General features: G+C 40.3%; 1 protein-coding gene across 4 annotated transcripts in view; it reads right to left on the reverse strand.

Annotated features, from left to right (window-relative positions):
• The window catches only part of sdk2a (sidekick cell adhesion molecule 2a), an 88,986-nt gene that overhangs the window by 17,148 nt on the left and 54,177 nt on the right, over positions 1-17,661 (reverse strand). For all 4 annotated transcript variants that reach the window (XM_014339405.2, XM_014339406.2, XM_014339404.2 and 1 more), the window contains exons 5-17: positions 14,224-14,357; positions 10,445-10,556; positions 9,828-10,018; positions 9,498-9,581; positions 9,166-9,360; positions 8,587-8,703; positions 8,146-8,313; positions 7,531-7,633; positions 6,366-6,542; positions 5,944-6,080; positions 5,090-5,237; positions 3,777-3,917; positions 2,415-2,596 (exon numbers count right to left, since the gene is read on the reverse strand). In XM_014339405.2, coding sequence (XP_014194891.1) covers positions 2,415-2,596; positions 3,777-3,917; positions 5,090-5,237; positions 5,944-6,080; positions 6,366-6,542; positions 7,531-7,633; positions 8,146-8,313; positions 8,587-8,703; positions 9,166-9,360; positions 9,498-9,581; positions 9,828-10,018; positions 10,445-10,556; positions 14,224-14,357 — 1,889 coding nt within the window. The remainder of the gene's footprint in view (positions 1-2,414; positions 2,597-3,776; positions 3,918-5,089; positions 5,238-5,943; positions 6,081-6,365; positions 6,543-7,530; positions 7,634-8,145; positions 8,314-8,586; positions 8,704-9,165; positions 9,361-9,497; positions 9,582-9,827; positions 10,019-10,444; positions 10,557-14,223; positions 14,358-17,661) is intronic.

The raw sequence follows: 17,661 nt of genomic DNA on the forward strand, positions 1-17,661 counted from the left end.
TTTTGCTAATTCGCCACAGCACGGTTGTGCTTCTCCACACATTTGTTTAATTGCAGATGCAACGGATTCTGAGCTGGAATCGATCATTAACTGGCTAATTGATCAGACATTACACAAAATGTGTGCACAAATTTCCAAGGTTTTAAGATTAGTTGTGCCAGACAGATTCCCTCATTTCAAAATAAAAGTTTGTCGTTAGACAAAACAAAGCGTTCAAAGAGACAGCTTGTATTCATCTCAAAGACACATGTAGGGCTCATTGCACAAATGAACAATATTTATACAAAGGGCTATGTATGGAAGAATGCAAAGAGGAAACTGAGGGAGAAATGAGAAAGCACTTGAAGAGCAGTGTTTCTTAAAATAAACAAAAGGCATGTGCTGCTGAAGCTGCGCAATTATAATCATAACTAAGACAGACACAAGAGCTCTGTGTATTTATTTCCATACTATAGGAACAAACTAAGAGCCTGCTCTCACTCTCTTTTACGCTACCTGACATTTAGACTTGAAAAGAGTGTAACAGACTAGTAATGCAAAAACCCGAGCGCCTGTAAAATCCAAAGAAGTCAAAAATAACTTCTGAATTTTCCTTGGATAACTGTTTCTTAGCAGGAAATGGAACATATGATGAAATGTGAACCCTCCCAGTTTTCTTATGGATGCTCAAGGGAATATTTATTGAGTATGGTGCAGAGATCTCTGTTCATGTAATGGATTTACCACGACAGGCATCCAGAGATATGTGTTAAGCCTGTCAGAGCTTTATATACAAGTTAAAGGAATTTAAAATCACATTCAACGTCAGCACAGTGCATCTGAATCAGAAGGCGTTTAGTAAAGTATAGAAGGAAGATTTCTAGACATACTGTCATCTACGGATTGACCTTGACTGGCAGCAATGATGACATCTTTAAATCTTAAAGTAAAAACTCAGATTAACCTTTCAACACGCTAACACAAAAGCTGGAATCTACAAAAAGTCAGCAAGTTACTGTGTTACAACGTCACGTTGGAAAAAAATATGAAGCCAGATTTCCGAAAGCTAAATATCTAAAAGCTTGTTCCTTTCAGATCTGCTGCCACAAAGGCAAAAACAGATTTTGCTAATTTGACTTTTATCCTCTGAAGATTTTGAACAGACAGGGAAACAAGAAGCCTAAGGTGTTGGAATCAGTAGGCGTGTCGAAATATGTAGCTGTATGACACCGGGGAAAGTTCACAATATGTGTTCTAATTACACTACTCAGCATGTACAATGAGAAAAGAAGCCAACCGAGACAGGTTCTCTCTGCAAAAATCAAAAGATATGTCACATATCTGACACTCATCATCACTCGATAGTTTATATGCAGAAACAATTAAATCTGTGCTGAGAAAAACAACCAAAGTCTTTGGGCTGTCAAAATAAAGGTTATACTTATGGAGACTGGGATGTCTGTAATCAGTTAACCTAATCTCACTAACTGCATGTCTTTGGATTGTAGGAGGAAGTTTAAGTCCCTGGAGACAACCTATGCAGACATGAGGAGAACAAGCAAACTACCCATAGAAACGTTGCCGATTCAAAACTACAACCCTCTTTGGACCTTGTTGTGAGGCAACAGTGCTAATCATAGCGCTGTTCCTGCTGACACTACTGTATAACATATTATTATTATAATAAAAACCAACCAACCAACCAGCCAACCAACAAACAAACAAACAAAATCATTCTAAAATAAAAAAATAAGGACAAATGCAAAAATCTGGAAACTATGAAACTATGAAAGTCTGAATAACAGCATGCATTTTAATGGGGCACTCAGTAAAAAAGACACACATTTTCAAAGAAAAACATATATATTTAAAAGGTAGTAAGCATGTGTTATGCATAACCATACAGAGATATGTGATAAAAATAAGCAAGGACAAAATTAATGAATCTAGATAAATCTCAAACCCCAAACTAAAAGTTAAGTAAAAGCCTGGGCTGAAGTATATGATGACGCTTATGGGCTCATAGCTGTATACTGTGTTTATCGCAGCATTTATTAAGACTAAAAATAAGCAGCGTTGAAAGGAAAATAGCACTTACTTATGACTTGTCATGCCTTTTACAGACCTTTTTGCTGCTCTGTGCTGAATGCTGATTTATGATTCAAGATAGGAAACAGAAATAAAAAATGTATTGGCTGTACTCTTTAAAATGTGTACACATCACCATTTCAGTGGTAAATAAAAAAATGAAAACATGATTGCATGATTGATAACTCTTAATTTGACATTAAAGAAAGATAAATGTGTCAAGTTTCACGTTTCAAGCTTAATTTTAAGTAAAAAGGGAAACTTTGAAACCCACAGCGTGATGCCTGCAGACAACGATTAACTTGAGCCCTGCTTTTACTATAATATTGTCTGTTTGCTACTCTCACCTCCTTGCAGAGTCCACTCAGTGACTTTGTGGCTGTAGGTGCCCCGGCCTGCTCCATTGTACGCTGCCACCTCAATCTCGTAGTTGGTCCAGATGATGAGGTCCTCCAGGAGCAAACTTGTTTGGTCTGGGTTTGTGATGTTTTTCATCTGACAATCAACTGGAAGCCCAGACAGACAGTACCTGAGAGCAGAGTAATTGAAGGATAGAGAAAGACAGAAAGACAAGGACCGCACAGACCATTCAATTCAGTTCAGTTTTATTTATACAGCAACCAAATCACAACAGTCGCCTCAAGGCACTTTACATTGTAAAGACCTTACAATAATAGAGAGAAAACCCAAAAAATCAGACCACCCTGTGACCAAGCACTTGGTGACAGTGGAAATGAAAAAAAAAAAAACCTTTTAAAAGGAAGAAACCTCTGGCAGAGCCATGCACAGAGAGGGACAGCCATCTGCTGTGACTAGTTGGGGGTGAGGAAAAAAGGACATTAATAACTAATACTTAAACACAAAGTGTTATATAAACAAATAGAAAGTGAAAAGAGGTGAGAAGAAGAAGAAATACTGAATCCATAATGGAAACCCCACAGTAGCCTAGGCTTATTGGAAGCATTCAGGCTCACCTGATCCAGTCCTAAGTCTAATCTTAAAAAAAGAGAGGATGTCTCCTATATCCAAACTGGGAGCTGGTTCCACAGAAGAGGGGCCTGAAACATGAAGGCTCTCTCCCATTTTACTTTTAAATATCCACAAGTGTGTTAGGGAATATGAAGTAAACTAGCAGTCTGAGAGGGAAGTGGTTTTTCAAGGCGATATAGTACATGAGGTTTTTAGAATAAGATGGGGCCTGACTATTCAAGACTTTGTATGTGAAAAAAGGTTTTTAAATCAGATTCTGGATTTAGCAAGGACAACATGAAGACAAGCTAAAATGGGAGAAAAATGGTCTCTCTTTCTAGCCCTGTCAGTCCTCATGCTCCAGCATTCTGGATCAACCGAAGGCTTTCGGGGAGTAGACAGAACACAATAAACATATATTAGGATTTTACTGGCATTTTTTTTGCCAATAGCGAGGGACTGAGAGCAGTAAGAGTACGAAAAAAAAAATCATGCAGAGCAGTTATAAAATGGCTACAAAAAGAGAGGTGACAACAGATGGATGTAGAAGAAGGTATTTAATTTGCACCAATTATTCTACAGACACAATGAGCAAGAATGAAGCAAAATGGAAAGGGAGAAAAGGGACTGGCATAACAGTTATTATCGCATCTGAATGGCACAGGGCCAGACAGGCACCTATCCGTGGATAAAAAAAAAAGAGAGAGAGAGAAACAGGCAGGTTGTCATGGTCTTTTTACCTGATGATGTAGCCCTGGAGTGGACCATTTTGATGACTCTCAGGGGGTGGTTGCCATTGGATCATGATGGACTGATTTGTGCGGCCACTTGCGATGACTGTCTGAGGGGGGGCGCTGGGAGGTTCTTCGGGGAGAGTTAGTCTGCAGCGAGGAGCAAGGAGAAAAGAAAGAATAAAGGAGAGGTAAAAGCAGAGACAAAGTGAAGCCGTGCATTAATTATCCTGGGTTTCTGCATATTTCTATTCCATTTCATCATAGACATCAAAACATAATAAAGACAGCTTTTTGTGTTTTTTTCAGAACACCATAAAGGAAAGTTGGGTTAAGTGTTGCTGTGTCTTTGTCCAAAACATATTCTCTATAATACTGTCCGCAGAGGGACAGCTTGCTGTGGCATGAAAAAAGATCAAAGAGGCCTTGGTAAAAAATGGAGCAGCACAATGGAGAGACAGGGCGAGTGAGCGAAAGATATAAAAGAACAAGAAAGAGAGATCCAGGCAGACTTTTCCCTTAAGTCAATTTAAGATGACATCTTGATTTCTTCCCAGTGCACCGGAGCACTGCTCTGGAGGAGATAAAGCAGAGTGTTTAGGATCAAAGAGGTGTGCCTCAGAAAAGCCCTGCACTCACTGACGCTCAGTCACCCTCCTGTGGTGCATTCTTGTCTGGGCAGATTCACACTGGAATTTGGCTCCGCGAAAGTGTGTGGTTTGAGGAGGGTCTTTCTGCAGTTAGAAAAAAACATCCAATGGGTTGTGTTGATGCGCGCAAGGTCAGACAGTAGTGTGCATAGGTGAATAGTGATGAGCTAAGAATGTGTGTGAGAGTGCGCGGAGGTGGGCCTGCATGTTTATGACAGCTTCTTCTTCCTAGTCAAGAAAATTCACTTGAGATTTGAGTCTGTGTTGAGCTCTGCCACTTTCAAGCCTCTCTGTATTTTACTCATGAAGTATGGCAAAGGAAGTTAATAGGAGGGAGCGAGACGAAGCTGGGTCAGCGCACCCATCAAGTCTTCACAAAGCGCAATTTCAGCTCATTCACAGTTTTATCTTGAAAAGGCCCATCCTGAAGCAGGCTCATCTCTCCCTCACTCCCAGAGGAATGAAGACCAAAAAGTGGACTTACAGGAAATAATCACAGGATTTTCTATTGAACTGCCAAGACGAGCGGGGAAGAACGGCTTGTTCCAGAACAGTAAAAGCCCTCCAAAGTGCAACGCTTGTCTCGCGGCCAGTGTACACATTAAAAAACACAGTCTACGAGCAATATTTTTAACATTCAGCAGATGCATAACAGCTAAGTGCAACACCCACCGGTCAGTCTCTTTGCTGAACTGGCCTCTGCCCACGTCATTTACGGCACACAGGCGGAACTGGTATGAACGCGCCGGGATGAGGCCACCAACAGTAACCCCAGTAGACTCTGGCTCAATGTTGGCCAGCAGCACTGTCCAAGGCGCATCTGAGATAGAGAGGACACACATAAAGATAAAGCTGTGAGCAGTAGCTAGAGAATGATGAATGACCTTGTGAGGTCATTCATCAGAAAAAAAACCTCTCTCCACCACTTGCAAACTTAAATTTAAATTCATTGTTATTTCTGACTATCCCTGCACACCACTGTTTCATTTTTTCAGTAATAATAGTGCAGCTACTGATAAGAGACAAATAATTTATTTTGCATAAAGTCCCTCTAAATATCAAATTGCAATTCAATTATCCAAAACCCAGATCCCATCTGCATCCTCAGATTCATTTTCCTTATAATGAGTTGTCATCTACTCAGTTAGCCTGAGCTTCGATGAGAAATGGTTGAGCAATTTAGTCTCAGTGGGTGAAAACATTCCCACTTCTTTGATTTTATCAAGTGAAAGGAAGATAAGAGTATTGGACAGCAAAACAATTTGGTCTCCCTGTTCATTTGTAAGGAAACGCACAAGTGAGGCAATTGAGTTATACAGATTGAGGAATGTATGAGAGTGTGCAACTGCCAATTTTAGATACACAATTGAAATGTAATATAATAGGAGGGATTGCAAATTAGTGTTCCCTTTGAGAACAAACTAGCAATATCACTTTTGAAATTACTAATAAAACTATTACATTTGTGAGTTTGCATTAGGTGTGCATGGTTAAAGGTGATAGAGGTGCTTGGTGGAAAAACTCACTGTTTTCTGAGACCTCCAGGATGTAGCGAATAAGGGGGCTGTTGCCATCGAAGGCCTGGGCCCACGTTAGGTTGATGGCCCTCTTCTCAGTGGTACTCAGAACTGCTACTGGGTTTTCTGGAGCATGAGGTAACTGCCTGTACGTGTAAATGTGGGTGAGAGGGAACAAGTGATAAGAGAAATAGAATCAGACAAGAAGGCAGAAAATAACAGAGCTGAACAGTTAGAGTGAGAGCGAGGCATTGTAAATATTCGAGGGGTTTGATGGATTAGAGAGGAGAGCAGTGATAAACCACAACAGTGGAGGAAACATCCATCCATCATGTCCTGGTTGCATGTAAAAGAAAAAAAAAACACAGAGGAAAAAAACCAACTAAAAACAGCACGATAAGACTGGGGAGACATTGGGTAAATATGCAAACCTGACTCGGAGGTGGGCGCTGCGAGAGTCATTGCCACCCACCGAGGTCACCCTGCAGGTATATGTTCCAATGTCACCCGACCACGTCTGGGAGATGTGCAGGGTCCCGTCAGGATCCAGACGCAAACGCGGGGACGTGTTCACGTCAATCACAGTGCCGCTCTTCTCCCACACATGTCTGAAAGCACGTGCGTGACAACGTAACTATGTTACCCACGAAAAAACAGACACACGCATATGCAAACTTTAACACTTTACAGTTACAGCAAATTTGTTTGCCCTTTATGAGTTCATGCGCCAAACACAGAAGGTGCTAGCAACAACGAAAAGCGCAACAAAGCTGGCAGCAAAGTGTTTGGATCAGAAAAATCTCTCTCTGTGTCACAACTTATCATCCGCGGATTTCGCTCCTCGTTATTTAACCCACCCACACATATGGACACCCCCCATTACATGCGCACATGCATGCAGACATGCAAATATTAGGAGCTCCCATGATTAATAGCGACTATTCGCGCTCTGCAGCTAATCTCCTCTGTGTTGCGTTTAATTAAAGGCGCTGTCTGAAGTTATTACTCTGTTTACATATTCATCTGTTTACCCTGCAATCTGATCAATGTCGTAGGCCCACAGGTGACAGGCTCTCTAATCACTGGGCTCCATAGACATCATTTCACTCCCTCTGAGACAGATGCCTGTACACACACTCTGTCATGCTCAAGACTGTCTAAAGAATGAGGGAAGGCAATGGACTAATTCCTAAATCTGACTCCAAGCATTTCGAATGCTTCCCATAGGAAGTCTTCTAAGGGTGGATAAACACTATGAGATCTCTTGCAGATTTCATAAACTAATTAAGTACAACACTGATGCCCAAGCTTGTTCGCAAGGCTGGGAGTGATTAAAAAATATGGGATGGCCTTGGCTCAGGTAGTAGAACAGGTTGTCTACAGTTCCCATTGTTGACATGATCTCTGTCAACTCCATAAGCCAAAGTGTCCTTGGGCAAGAAACTAAAATCCAAGGTGATCCTAATGGCACGTTACTGGTAAGTGAACGTATACTGCTCTTTTTGAAAGGTGCTACTTAATTGCACAACATTTACTTACATAAAAAGAATGAGGAGTAAGACCAACAAGAAAAGAGAGCATATTCCAAAAAATTACCTTACAGTGACACTGGGATCATGGGTTACACCACAGGTCATAACAGCCTTAGTCCCTTTGATGACACTCTGGTCTTGTGGCGGTTTAGTGATGCGGGTACGTGCTGTGAAAATGCCCAAAGGCTGTTATTCAGAGACTGTTTGATCAGTGAACCGAACAGAGATTACAGGAATTGGTCTCATCTTTCACTCAATATCTCTCTGAAATAGCATAAATTATATTCTATTTTCAGTGGGCAAAGTATTTTGCAAGGTTACAGAGACTTGTAATGTGAATTTAGTCACAAAAATGAGTTCACGTGCAAGTCCAAATGTCTTGACAATGACCTCTAGGAGAAAAAAAAGCATGTAATTCTTCTAGAATTTAACACGTCATGTATTTAATAATAACAATACCAAAAAAGACATTTTCTCCTTTTATTTTTTCTCATATTCCAAAGGTCTAGACTAGGTCTCATCATTTTCAGCAAGTTATACAAGTGTTAAACAATGTAAAAAATAAAGAGAGAGATTAAAATAGAATAGCTTAAATAGCTTAGATCACACAGTCTTATGGTGTGCTCCAAAAAACGTCTATTCTGTTCTACAGAGGGTGTCCAGTTGCTGTTACGCTTACCCCAGACCAACAGGTCAGCTGAAGCCTCGTCAATGCCCCTCGAGTTACTGGCCATGCAGGTGTATGTTCCAGCGTCAGACAGGTGGGAGGGGCTGATTAGTAAGCTGCCCGATTCCAGCAGGGTGAACCTGGGCAGCTGGACCGATCCACTGGCCAAGACACGTTCACCTGCAGGGAAGGGTGGAAGTGATCGATGATATGGGAGAAAGGACGGGGAACAAAAAAAGGGGGGGTGTGTGGGGAAAGAACAAGAGAGATTAAAGTATTGGAGAAATGTCAGGGAAAACAAACAGAAGGGAAAGCAGCACAGCAACAGTAAAGAAATACAGCTTGTTTGGAGAAAATATATATTCTGGATCTTTTTTATAGCTCTTGTCTAACTGACGAGTCAAAATGCAGCATAATAATCTCCCCAATACCTCATGCTGTTAGCCCACGCACCTTTCTGCCAGGTGATGGCTGGCCGCGGGGCTCCCGAGGTTTCACAGTGTAGGATGACTGACATGCTGTCAATCACTGCACTGTCAGAGGGGCCAGCGGTTATGTTAGGAGCAATACCTGGATGGGGAGGGGTCAGGCACATGAGACACACGCACAGACACAGAGAAAAACGCATAGGTTCAAGCAAAATCAGGTAAGACAGAGGTGATAATGAGAGACATAAACAGCTTTCTCCCTAATAAAGCAGGTAGCAGCTAAGAGCTTAATGGACTTGACAAAAGGGGCAGCTGTCAAGTCTCATTCTCAGAGACAGCTCTGAGAATCTGACAAGGCGCCTCTGTCTCTCTGCTTCTCCTGCTCATTCTCTCATTCAAAAATAGGCAATAATTGCCCGAGCATCCAAGGCTGACAAATCTGTCACTGCAAAGAGATATATAGATAGATGGGTGTAGAAAGGGAAGACAGAGATTGGGACAAGAGAGGATTAGGAAAGAGAAGAGAGGAAGGAGCTGAAAGACAAACAGAATGAATCAGCAGACGTGTGGATAACTTTGAAAAGAAATTTCAAGGGGGACATACTAGTAACGGCAAGGTAGGTGTTTGTCTGGATCTCTCCTGCTAGATTGCGAGCAAAGCACTGAAACATCCCTGTGTCATCTGGCAGGAGACCGTTGATCTGTAGACTGCCTCCTACCAACACCCTGTACCTGGGGATCTTCACCGGGCTGATGGGCACTGCATCTTTATACCACACTATCTCTGGCTGTGGTGTGCCTGCAGAGGGAGGAAAGGATTTACTTATTTTTTGTCTCTGGTCACTGTGACCCTGTAGTCCATTTTCTTTTCTTTTTTACTGCTTTTTTTAGTGTTTCACACATGCAGGAGCATAGTGGAAAAAAAACACCACAAACCTCGAGCCTGACAGGGGATATCCACTACCTTCTCCATTTCTGCGCTGATGTGACTCGGCGGCTCTTTTACAAACAGAGGATATTCTGTTCCGAAGAAGAAAAGTGATTGCTCGCTAATAGCCTTTAAAAACAGCTACAAAACTAATGCGTGCTTTTTATCATCTGGCAATAGCGCATTTACACGACTTTATATAACAGTATTAGCGTTAATACTGAAATATAAACTTTGAATGGAGACTCTGAAAAGTATCTCAGCTTGAAGATTAGCACTGATCATTTAGGCTAAGCTGCTTTCTGTAGGGTCAAAATGTATGTTGTAACGTTGTTTACCAAGAACATGCAGGTAGGCCCCGGCCGTGACGGAGGGGACACTGCTGCTCCGAAGTGATGCTTCACACTCATAGTAGCCACTATCGCTAACTGCAGGCAAGCTGATGACCAATCTACGGCCAAAATCGCGAATCCCTGTATTGACCACTGCCCCGTCTTTTCTCCAAGTGATACTCATTTTGACAAGAGGCCTGGAAAAGAAAAAGATGAAAAAGAGAAAAAGAGAGCAAGAGACCGAGAGCGTGGTTTTTAATATAGATTTATATTCTGTTTCAAGGTTACAGAGCACTGGGGGAGCAATGGGATACATCTGTCATTCTGATTAAGTCTTTGAATTTGAGATAATAGTCAGATTTCAGAACCGGGATTGTGCAAGATTGGAAGAACAGAGTGAAGCCCTGAATCAAAGGGAAGAATGGAGGAGAGGTACAAAATGAGAGATGTGCAAAACACTTTTTATTATGTTCAAACAAAAGATTCCAAGATTCATTTAAATCACAAAATATCAGATGCGGGGGTGGGAGAAGGTGGTGGTGTTTTGATAATGTGTGAATGCCTGACTGTGTGTATTTGCAGTCTCCTCCTCAGGATCTGCATGTCTCTTTGTGAACATTTACCTTGCATTGGCAACACACTCCATGATAGCTTCGTTTCTCCCGACTGTTACACTGGTGTTCTTTGGGGGGATGATGATGGAGGGGGCAATGGGGTCTGCGGGTCCTCCCACATCTATCACACACACAGAAACGCACAAAAGTGAAAGAAATCTTTAAATTGCATGCCAGTCTCAGATTAAGCCTGTGCCTCTGCCTGATATAGCCAACTGAGCATGACTAGATCCTTACACAGAGACTGACAATTTGTCACCATCACAACCAAGTAGCCAGCATGCTATCAACCAACTATTAACGCCCCTGTCTTTACTTTAGATCCTCTTTCTAGTGCACACGGCATTTACTGAGCATGGTGTTAGCCCAGGTGTTAAGAAGCCATTATGTAACATAATTGAGACAAACAGAAAAGGCGATTAAATGCGGCACCATCACTCACGGGTTTCACAGAGCCTCCAGCCAACCATCGATTCACTGCCCTCAATCAGTGATCTCTCTCTGAATCTGATCTCATTTTCCCCCCACCTCCCCGGAGTACGGGTATGGGCCTGTGAACTTGTATATGTCTGAGTGATTGGACATTTACAGTGTGCTGTGTGCATGCATCGCTTTGAAGTTTGTTTCCGGATGTCCGTGTGAGACCATCTCAGGTTAATAAGGGCTCTAATTAAGTTTTTATTATTGTTGTTGTTATTTTGCAGCACCTGATTATAAATCTCAACCTTTTCTTGCTCAGTCCTGTAGAATCTCTACAGTACTGTAGCAATGCTTCCTCTACAAACACTGACTAAAAATAGACCTGTGAGTTATTACCACTTTGACTCTACTCGCCATGTGATTACTGCATAGTTTCCTGATCATCAGTGAAATAAATACCTAAAAAAAAAAAAAAATTACATATATATATATATATATATATATATTATATTATATATATATATTATAATTAATATATATATAAAACACATTAAAATGCAGTATCCAAGTTCTTCAAATTCTTCCAGACCATAAATGGAAGGAAACAACACACAACACAAAATTAACATGCTGCTGACATTTCTTCAGAACGAATTGAACATTTCAAAAATAAAAAATTAAATTTAACGCCAAAGAATTCCCAAATATCCAAAGATTTTCTTCATGGCAGCACAGAGATTTAAACACACACACACACACACACACACACCTCCATCCTGACATGTGATGCAGGGAGCACACACACACACACACACACACACACAAACAAAAGAGTAAGCAAAAATCATTTGTAGGACGCTTGACAGACGGAAATAAACAGATAGAAATGTTTTGCAGTCATCCTCTCGGAAATTTGATGAGAGATCGAGATGAGCAGTTAAATGTTTTGCTCATTTGAACCTTATTCAAAATTACTTTTATATTTCTAGGCAACAAATTACCTATTGATTAACTGGTAAATACATAGAATTGGTGGTACTGCATCAGTCTGAAGGCTTGGTATTATTAATTAAATCCTTTCATCAACGTATCAAGTATCATTTTGAGTACATTGTTGACATTATTAATAATCAGCATAATGAAGACCAATCAATCCATCTATAATAGCTGCCTTTTAGTCCCTAGAAAGCTAAAAAAAAACCACACAAAAAGAAATAAACATGCTACAATGATTTGCCTTTGTCCAAGAGCTTAGTGAGGAAAAATCGTAGTTACTTGGTTCTGCAGTTACTGGCTATACTTCTGTGAGATTACAGAATTTGGCAGATCTGTGTAAATTTTGCGACTAATTAACAAGCAAGACTTTGCGTAAGGTTTGATTGGCATAGGTTTCAGTCGACAAGTAAGTGTGAAAGTGAAAAATGAGAAGAAAGAAACTGATGGAAAAGAGTCACTCAAACAGCATTAATATTAATCTTCTACAAAGAAGATTTAAAGCTGAAAATCACCAAGATCACATATAATTTATGAATGATTTATTAAATAGAACTCTTGACAGAGTCATGCTGAAGCTGCTGAAAATGTGATGATTGGCATGTTGTGTGAAGTACTCGCCTTTACACAGAGTGGCTGTTAACACTTTAATTTCGATTTGAGTTTTACTAAATGTTTTACAAATCTGTGTAAACACGGAAATTGAACAGTTTTGTTTAATTAAGTGAAATGCCCCACATATTTGGCTGGAAATGTAGCCCGTGTTTGCCAACAACGCAGCAAAAAGTGGGATTCCATTTGACTTATCAAAGAACTCATTTAATTTTCCAATAGACACGACTGGTTCCTCGGCACACGGTAATTAATGCATTGCAGTTCATGAACTCCCAGTGTTGAGGATACCTCAAGTGTGTAATGCAAAAATTAATGCGGTGACTTGCATAGCAAATTCTCACTACTAAGGGTGCCACCCTGTTTACATCTGTCTGTATCTAAAAACAACTGTAAATCCAAGTCAACTACAGAGCACTTCACAATCTAAGGAATATTAAAAAGGATGCCTGAATGTCTGCGTGCATGGAGCTTTATCTGACTCCAGTTCGCCTTTCACTATTACACCCAGCTCTGTCTCATTTGTATGCTCCCTTAGGAAGATGGTGCTCCCTCTACTGCATATTGTTTAGTCTTTTATCCAGAGAATTGCTACAACGAACAAATGCAGTTGTAAAATTAAATAAACTTATTGGCTTTCAGATGCAAACTACAACGGTGTTATCTGCAAGGTCAGACTGGGTGATATCCAGTGATATCTGATCCCCGGGGATTGCTGTACCGTGCGTGTTGAGCACTGAATTACAAATGCTGCATTAAAGATATGATGAGCAGATGCTGGCGCGAGAAGGAAGCTGCCATTAAAAGTGCGCAGAACAAACAGTTTTTAATTTTCAATATTACAGTTAACATCCCACTGTTAACCCTATGGTGACTTTTATCATGTGGATACTATCATGTGGAATTCTGTCCAGATAGCTAGAAAAATACACTGAGTGACTCCTTTAATTGGGTCGTCGAGGTAGGCGAAGAAAGACTGATGTTGTTGAGATGAAAGTAAATAAGAGGCGGGAGCATTTGTGTGACTTTGTTTAGATAAGAAACGGTGACAGTAGGTGGGAGGATAAGGAAGCGGCAGGTTCAGTTAAACTACATAATCATTTGACTTAAAACCATGCTTCTGCCGCCAATGCCGAACTTTATTTGAAATTGTGCACATGTGGGTTTTATAATTGAGGCCGACCTTCTGCTTTGATTTGTGTGTTGATGTAGGCGTGTGTATGCTTAATCATTCCCTGTGTGCTCAGCATCATTTTCAGAATTCATTTTTGGTTTTTTTGTTAGGAGGATTTCAACCAAAGTTGTACTTCATGGGGCCTTTCTGCCTTTTCACAGAGGTCCTGCTGGAGTTCCACCTAAAACATTGTAATTCGCCATTGAAGCCAGAGGTTGGAAGAGGCCTTGGAGAATAAGAGGACATCTATTATGCTGCAGGTAATGAGTATGATAAGCATGTATTTTTTAGAAAGAGAAATCGGGAAATAAAGAAAGCACCTGTCAGTAGAGGGCGCTATCTCTGTTTCTACTGTTTTTGGCTGAGCAACCTGTTGTGTTGCCACTGTGTTAAATAAAATGTGTATCTAAGTGATGCGCCAAGAGGAAATACACAAATTAAAAAAAAAAAAAACACAACCCAAAACTACATTTTCATCTGCAACAACATGTTGACACAAACAACCTGCTGTGTCTTTACTCTGTGGGCGAAGAAGTCTGTTTCCTGTGTATACGCATGTACACATGTATGCGCACGTGTGAGTACTTACTCTCCACTGTGAGAGTGATGGGCTGACTGGTTTTGTTCTCCCCATTTTTATCATTAACTGCCTGGGCATAATAACGTCCTGCGTCAGGGGCCACGGTGGACAGGATGACGAGCGTGTTGTCCAGGGCGATGGCACTGAGTATCCATGCAAATAAAAACACGCATTAGTTTTAAGGACAGTGCATTAGTGAATAATAATTCCTGCAACAATCACCCTAGTCTCAGAAAGCTACAAACTGCCTTTAGGTAGTGTGCAGCTGCACCAAATTAAGGCCACCAATTTGGCTTCCAATTAAAAGGTGCAAAGAGTGGTAAATAAGACTAGAAATTTCCAGTCCATTTCATTTCAGCCAACTGCTGTACATTGCAAAATTCATCCTCAAACAAACTCAAAACCGTACATTCGCACACATAAACACATTAACAAGCACACAGAAACACTCAAATCATTAAACCAGTGAGTAGTTGTTTCACACAGTCAATAAATCTGAAGGGTAAACTGACACACATACGCATACATATCACATAAATTACCACTGAAAAGAAGCAGAGAGAGACAATTTTATGAGCACTTCTCTCTACAATATACACAGTGTGTTTAGGAAATAACTCAGAAAATGTCTTGCTTTTTATTATCTGCTTAATATATAAAGTACTTCATTAAAGGGTTCACTGTCATTTTAATTGTTATAGATCCCAGAGGGTTTCTACAGAAACACACTTGCGGCCAGTCTGAGTTTTGTCCATGGAAGCAGTTGCTTGGCTGGCTATTGACGCTGTTGGCTATTTCTCTTAATAGTTTAAGACAGCTTGGTGCAACTAATAAACTTTGATTTCAACATATTTGAGGTATACAAGAGACATCAGGATTCATCTTTATGCAGTTCTTCCTGGTTGATGGAGATTTGAAAAGAAAGTTAAAAAGCAGTAAAGTAGTGTGTAAGGTTTAGGCTCTCACGACCAATACTGATGTTGATATTTGGTTAAAAAGCCGTTGATTCAGACATATTTCCTTAACATTTGCTGGTTGTGACATCTATGCTTAGTAAGGACTCAAATAAGATGATATGATAATGCAGTTTAAAAAATAATGAGTTTTTATTGTTTCAAGTGGATTACTCATTTTTAGATGTCCCATTTTGGCTGGTTGTTGTATTTGTGGCGTTCCCTATTTTTTAAATGAGGGAAGCGAGCGTAAGAGGGAGAATACCTTCTGATTGACAAACTATGCAACATCATCAGTCATGGTTGAAGGGTGTTTCTCTTCTTTACTTTTTAAATTTGTATATTTCTTTAAATTTGTATATTTCTTGGACTGAAATATAGGCAAATATCAAATATTGGCTCTATTTCACATAAATCTAACAACCGCTCGAGTAGTTATTTATGCACTTAAAATGGATTTTTCTCACGGTAATTGCATTTGTAGTATTTATGACAATTTTCAGAAAATACACACACATATAAAAACCATGAATGTGTAAAAGGTGCAGTTTTCAAGTCCAATCTTTTCTGTCACTGCTGTGGCCCAGCACCCTCTTGAATGACTAAATGTAGGTTAGGCTGATGGTTTGGTGAAAATGAGAGCTGACGCCAAGCATGGGGCCAGATTAGGCTCATTGTATCTGCCAGCATCCACCTGATCGGTGCAGGATAAACAGACAGACTCCTGGACAATTAGGAGCTGAGGCTCTTACAGATTCAACAGACACTTAAAGAAACGCACATTGATACACAGACACACACCTGTGAATATCAATGTGGCCTGACACAAAGCGAGCAAACAAGCGGTAAATGTAGAGTATCCTGTCAGTGACTCACATTGTCACGGTGCAAAGTTTCACTGCTTTGCTTCTAATAAGATTCACCTCTAAACAACACGATAACTAGCTCTGGGATTGGTTGGACATTCATGGAAAGGACTGAGATTTTTCTTACAATATTCCTCAGTGCTTCTACTGCAACTTTTACAGCTGGACTCAGAAAGTACTTTCACCAAATCTATGCTTTAACCAACAACATGCAGCCCAGGGTAAATGTCTTCATGTCAGCTATGACATGATGGTGATCATAGATAAGGAGGTGCTTTCTGTGACATTATAGACAGCCTACATCTCTTTTCTGGATAGCAGATATTAATTTCACAGTATTTATTAAGGAATATTGGATAGTTCCACATAATTCAAAAAACAGAAACAGATAAATAAAGAAAAATTCACTACACAGACCTGTTTCCAATTGGAACTGTCCCTGTGTGAAATGTGTCCTCTGAACCTAATAACTGGTTGTGGCAGCAAGAACTGCAGTCAAGCATTTGTGATAACTGGCAATAAATCTTTGAGATCGCTGAGGAGGATTTTTGTCCTACTCTTCCTTGCAGAATTGTTTTAAATCCACAACAGTGGATGGTTTTCAAGCATGAACAGCCTGTTTAAGGTCATGCCAAAGCATCGAAATTTGACTGAAGTCTGGACTTTGATTGACATTTATTTTGTTTTTTGTAGCCATTCATAGGTGGGCCTCTTGTCCTGCTGCATTACCCAAGTGCGCTAGAGCTTAAGACGTTCTCCTTCAAGATTTTCTGGTAAAGAGCAGAATGCATAGTTTCATCAATTAGGGAAAGGCCTTAAAGTCCAGGTCTTAAAGCTGCAAAGCAGCCTCAGACCACCACGCTGCCACCACTATGTTTGATTGCTGGTATGATGTTTGTTTAAAACTAGACATATCAGAACCCGAACCTTCCAGATAGTTCTGTATTGATAGTCCACAGAGTATTTTCCTAAAACTACTGGAAATTATCAGCAACGGTTTTCATCTTGAAACTCTTAATGATGCCATTTTTGTCCACTGTTTTTTCTACTGTGGAATCATAAACACTAACCTTAAATTAGGCGAGTGAGGCCTGCAGTTCTTTAGATGTTGTTCTGGGTCTTTTTTTTGGGACCTCCTGGATGAGTTGTTGATATGCTTTTGCAGTAATTCTGGTTGGCCTACCACTTCTAGGAAGGTTGACCACTGTTACAAATGTTCTCCAATTGTGGATAATGGCAATCACTGTGGTTTGCTGAAATCCCAAAGCCTTAGAAATGGTTTTATAACCCTTTCCAGAATGATGGCAGTTGGTGAACTGGTGGCATGGTGGTTTTTTGAAATCTTTTAACCTACTTCACTTTGTCAAACAGGTTTTACTTGATTTAGTAGGTCTGGCAGTAATCAGGCCTGCTTGTGGTTAGTGAATTATTGATTTAACAAGGGGGGAAAATACTTTTTCAGTTATGTTTGGATAGCCTTTCCCCCCTTAATAAATGAAATCATCATTTAAAAACTGTTTGAAATACATAAACATAACAAATGTCTGCAAGATATGCACACACACACACACACACACACACACACACACACACACACACACACACACACACACACACACACACACACA

Source organism: Haplochromis burtoni, unplaced genomic scaffold (assembly GCF_018398535.1).
Source record: "Haplochromis burtoni strain Fernald_Lab_line unplaced genomic scaffold, NCSU_Asbu1 Contig_290, whole genome shotgun sequence".
Lineage (NCBI taxonomy): Eukaryota > Metazoa > Chordata > Actinopteri > Cichliformes > Cichlidae > Haplochromis > Haplochromis burtoni.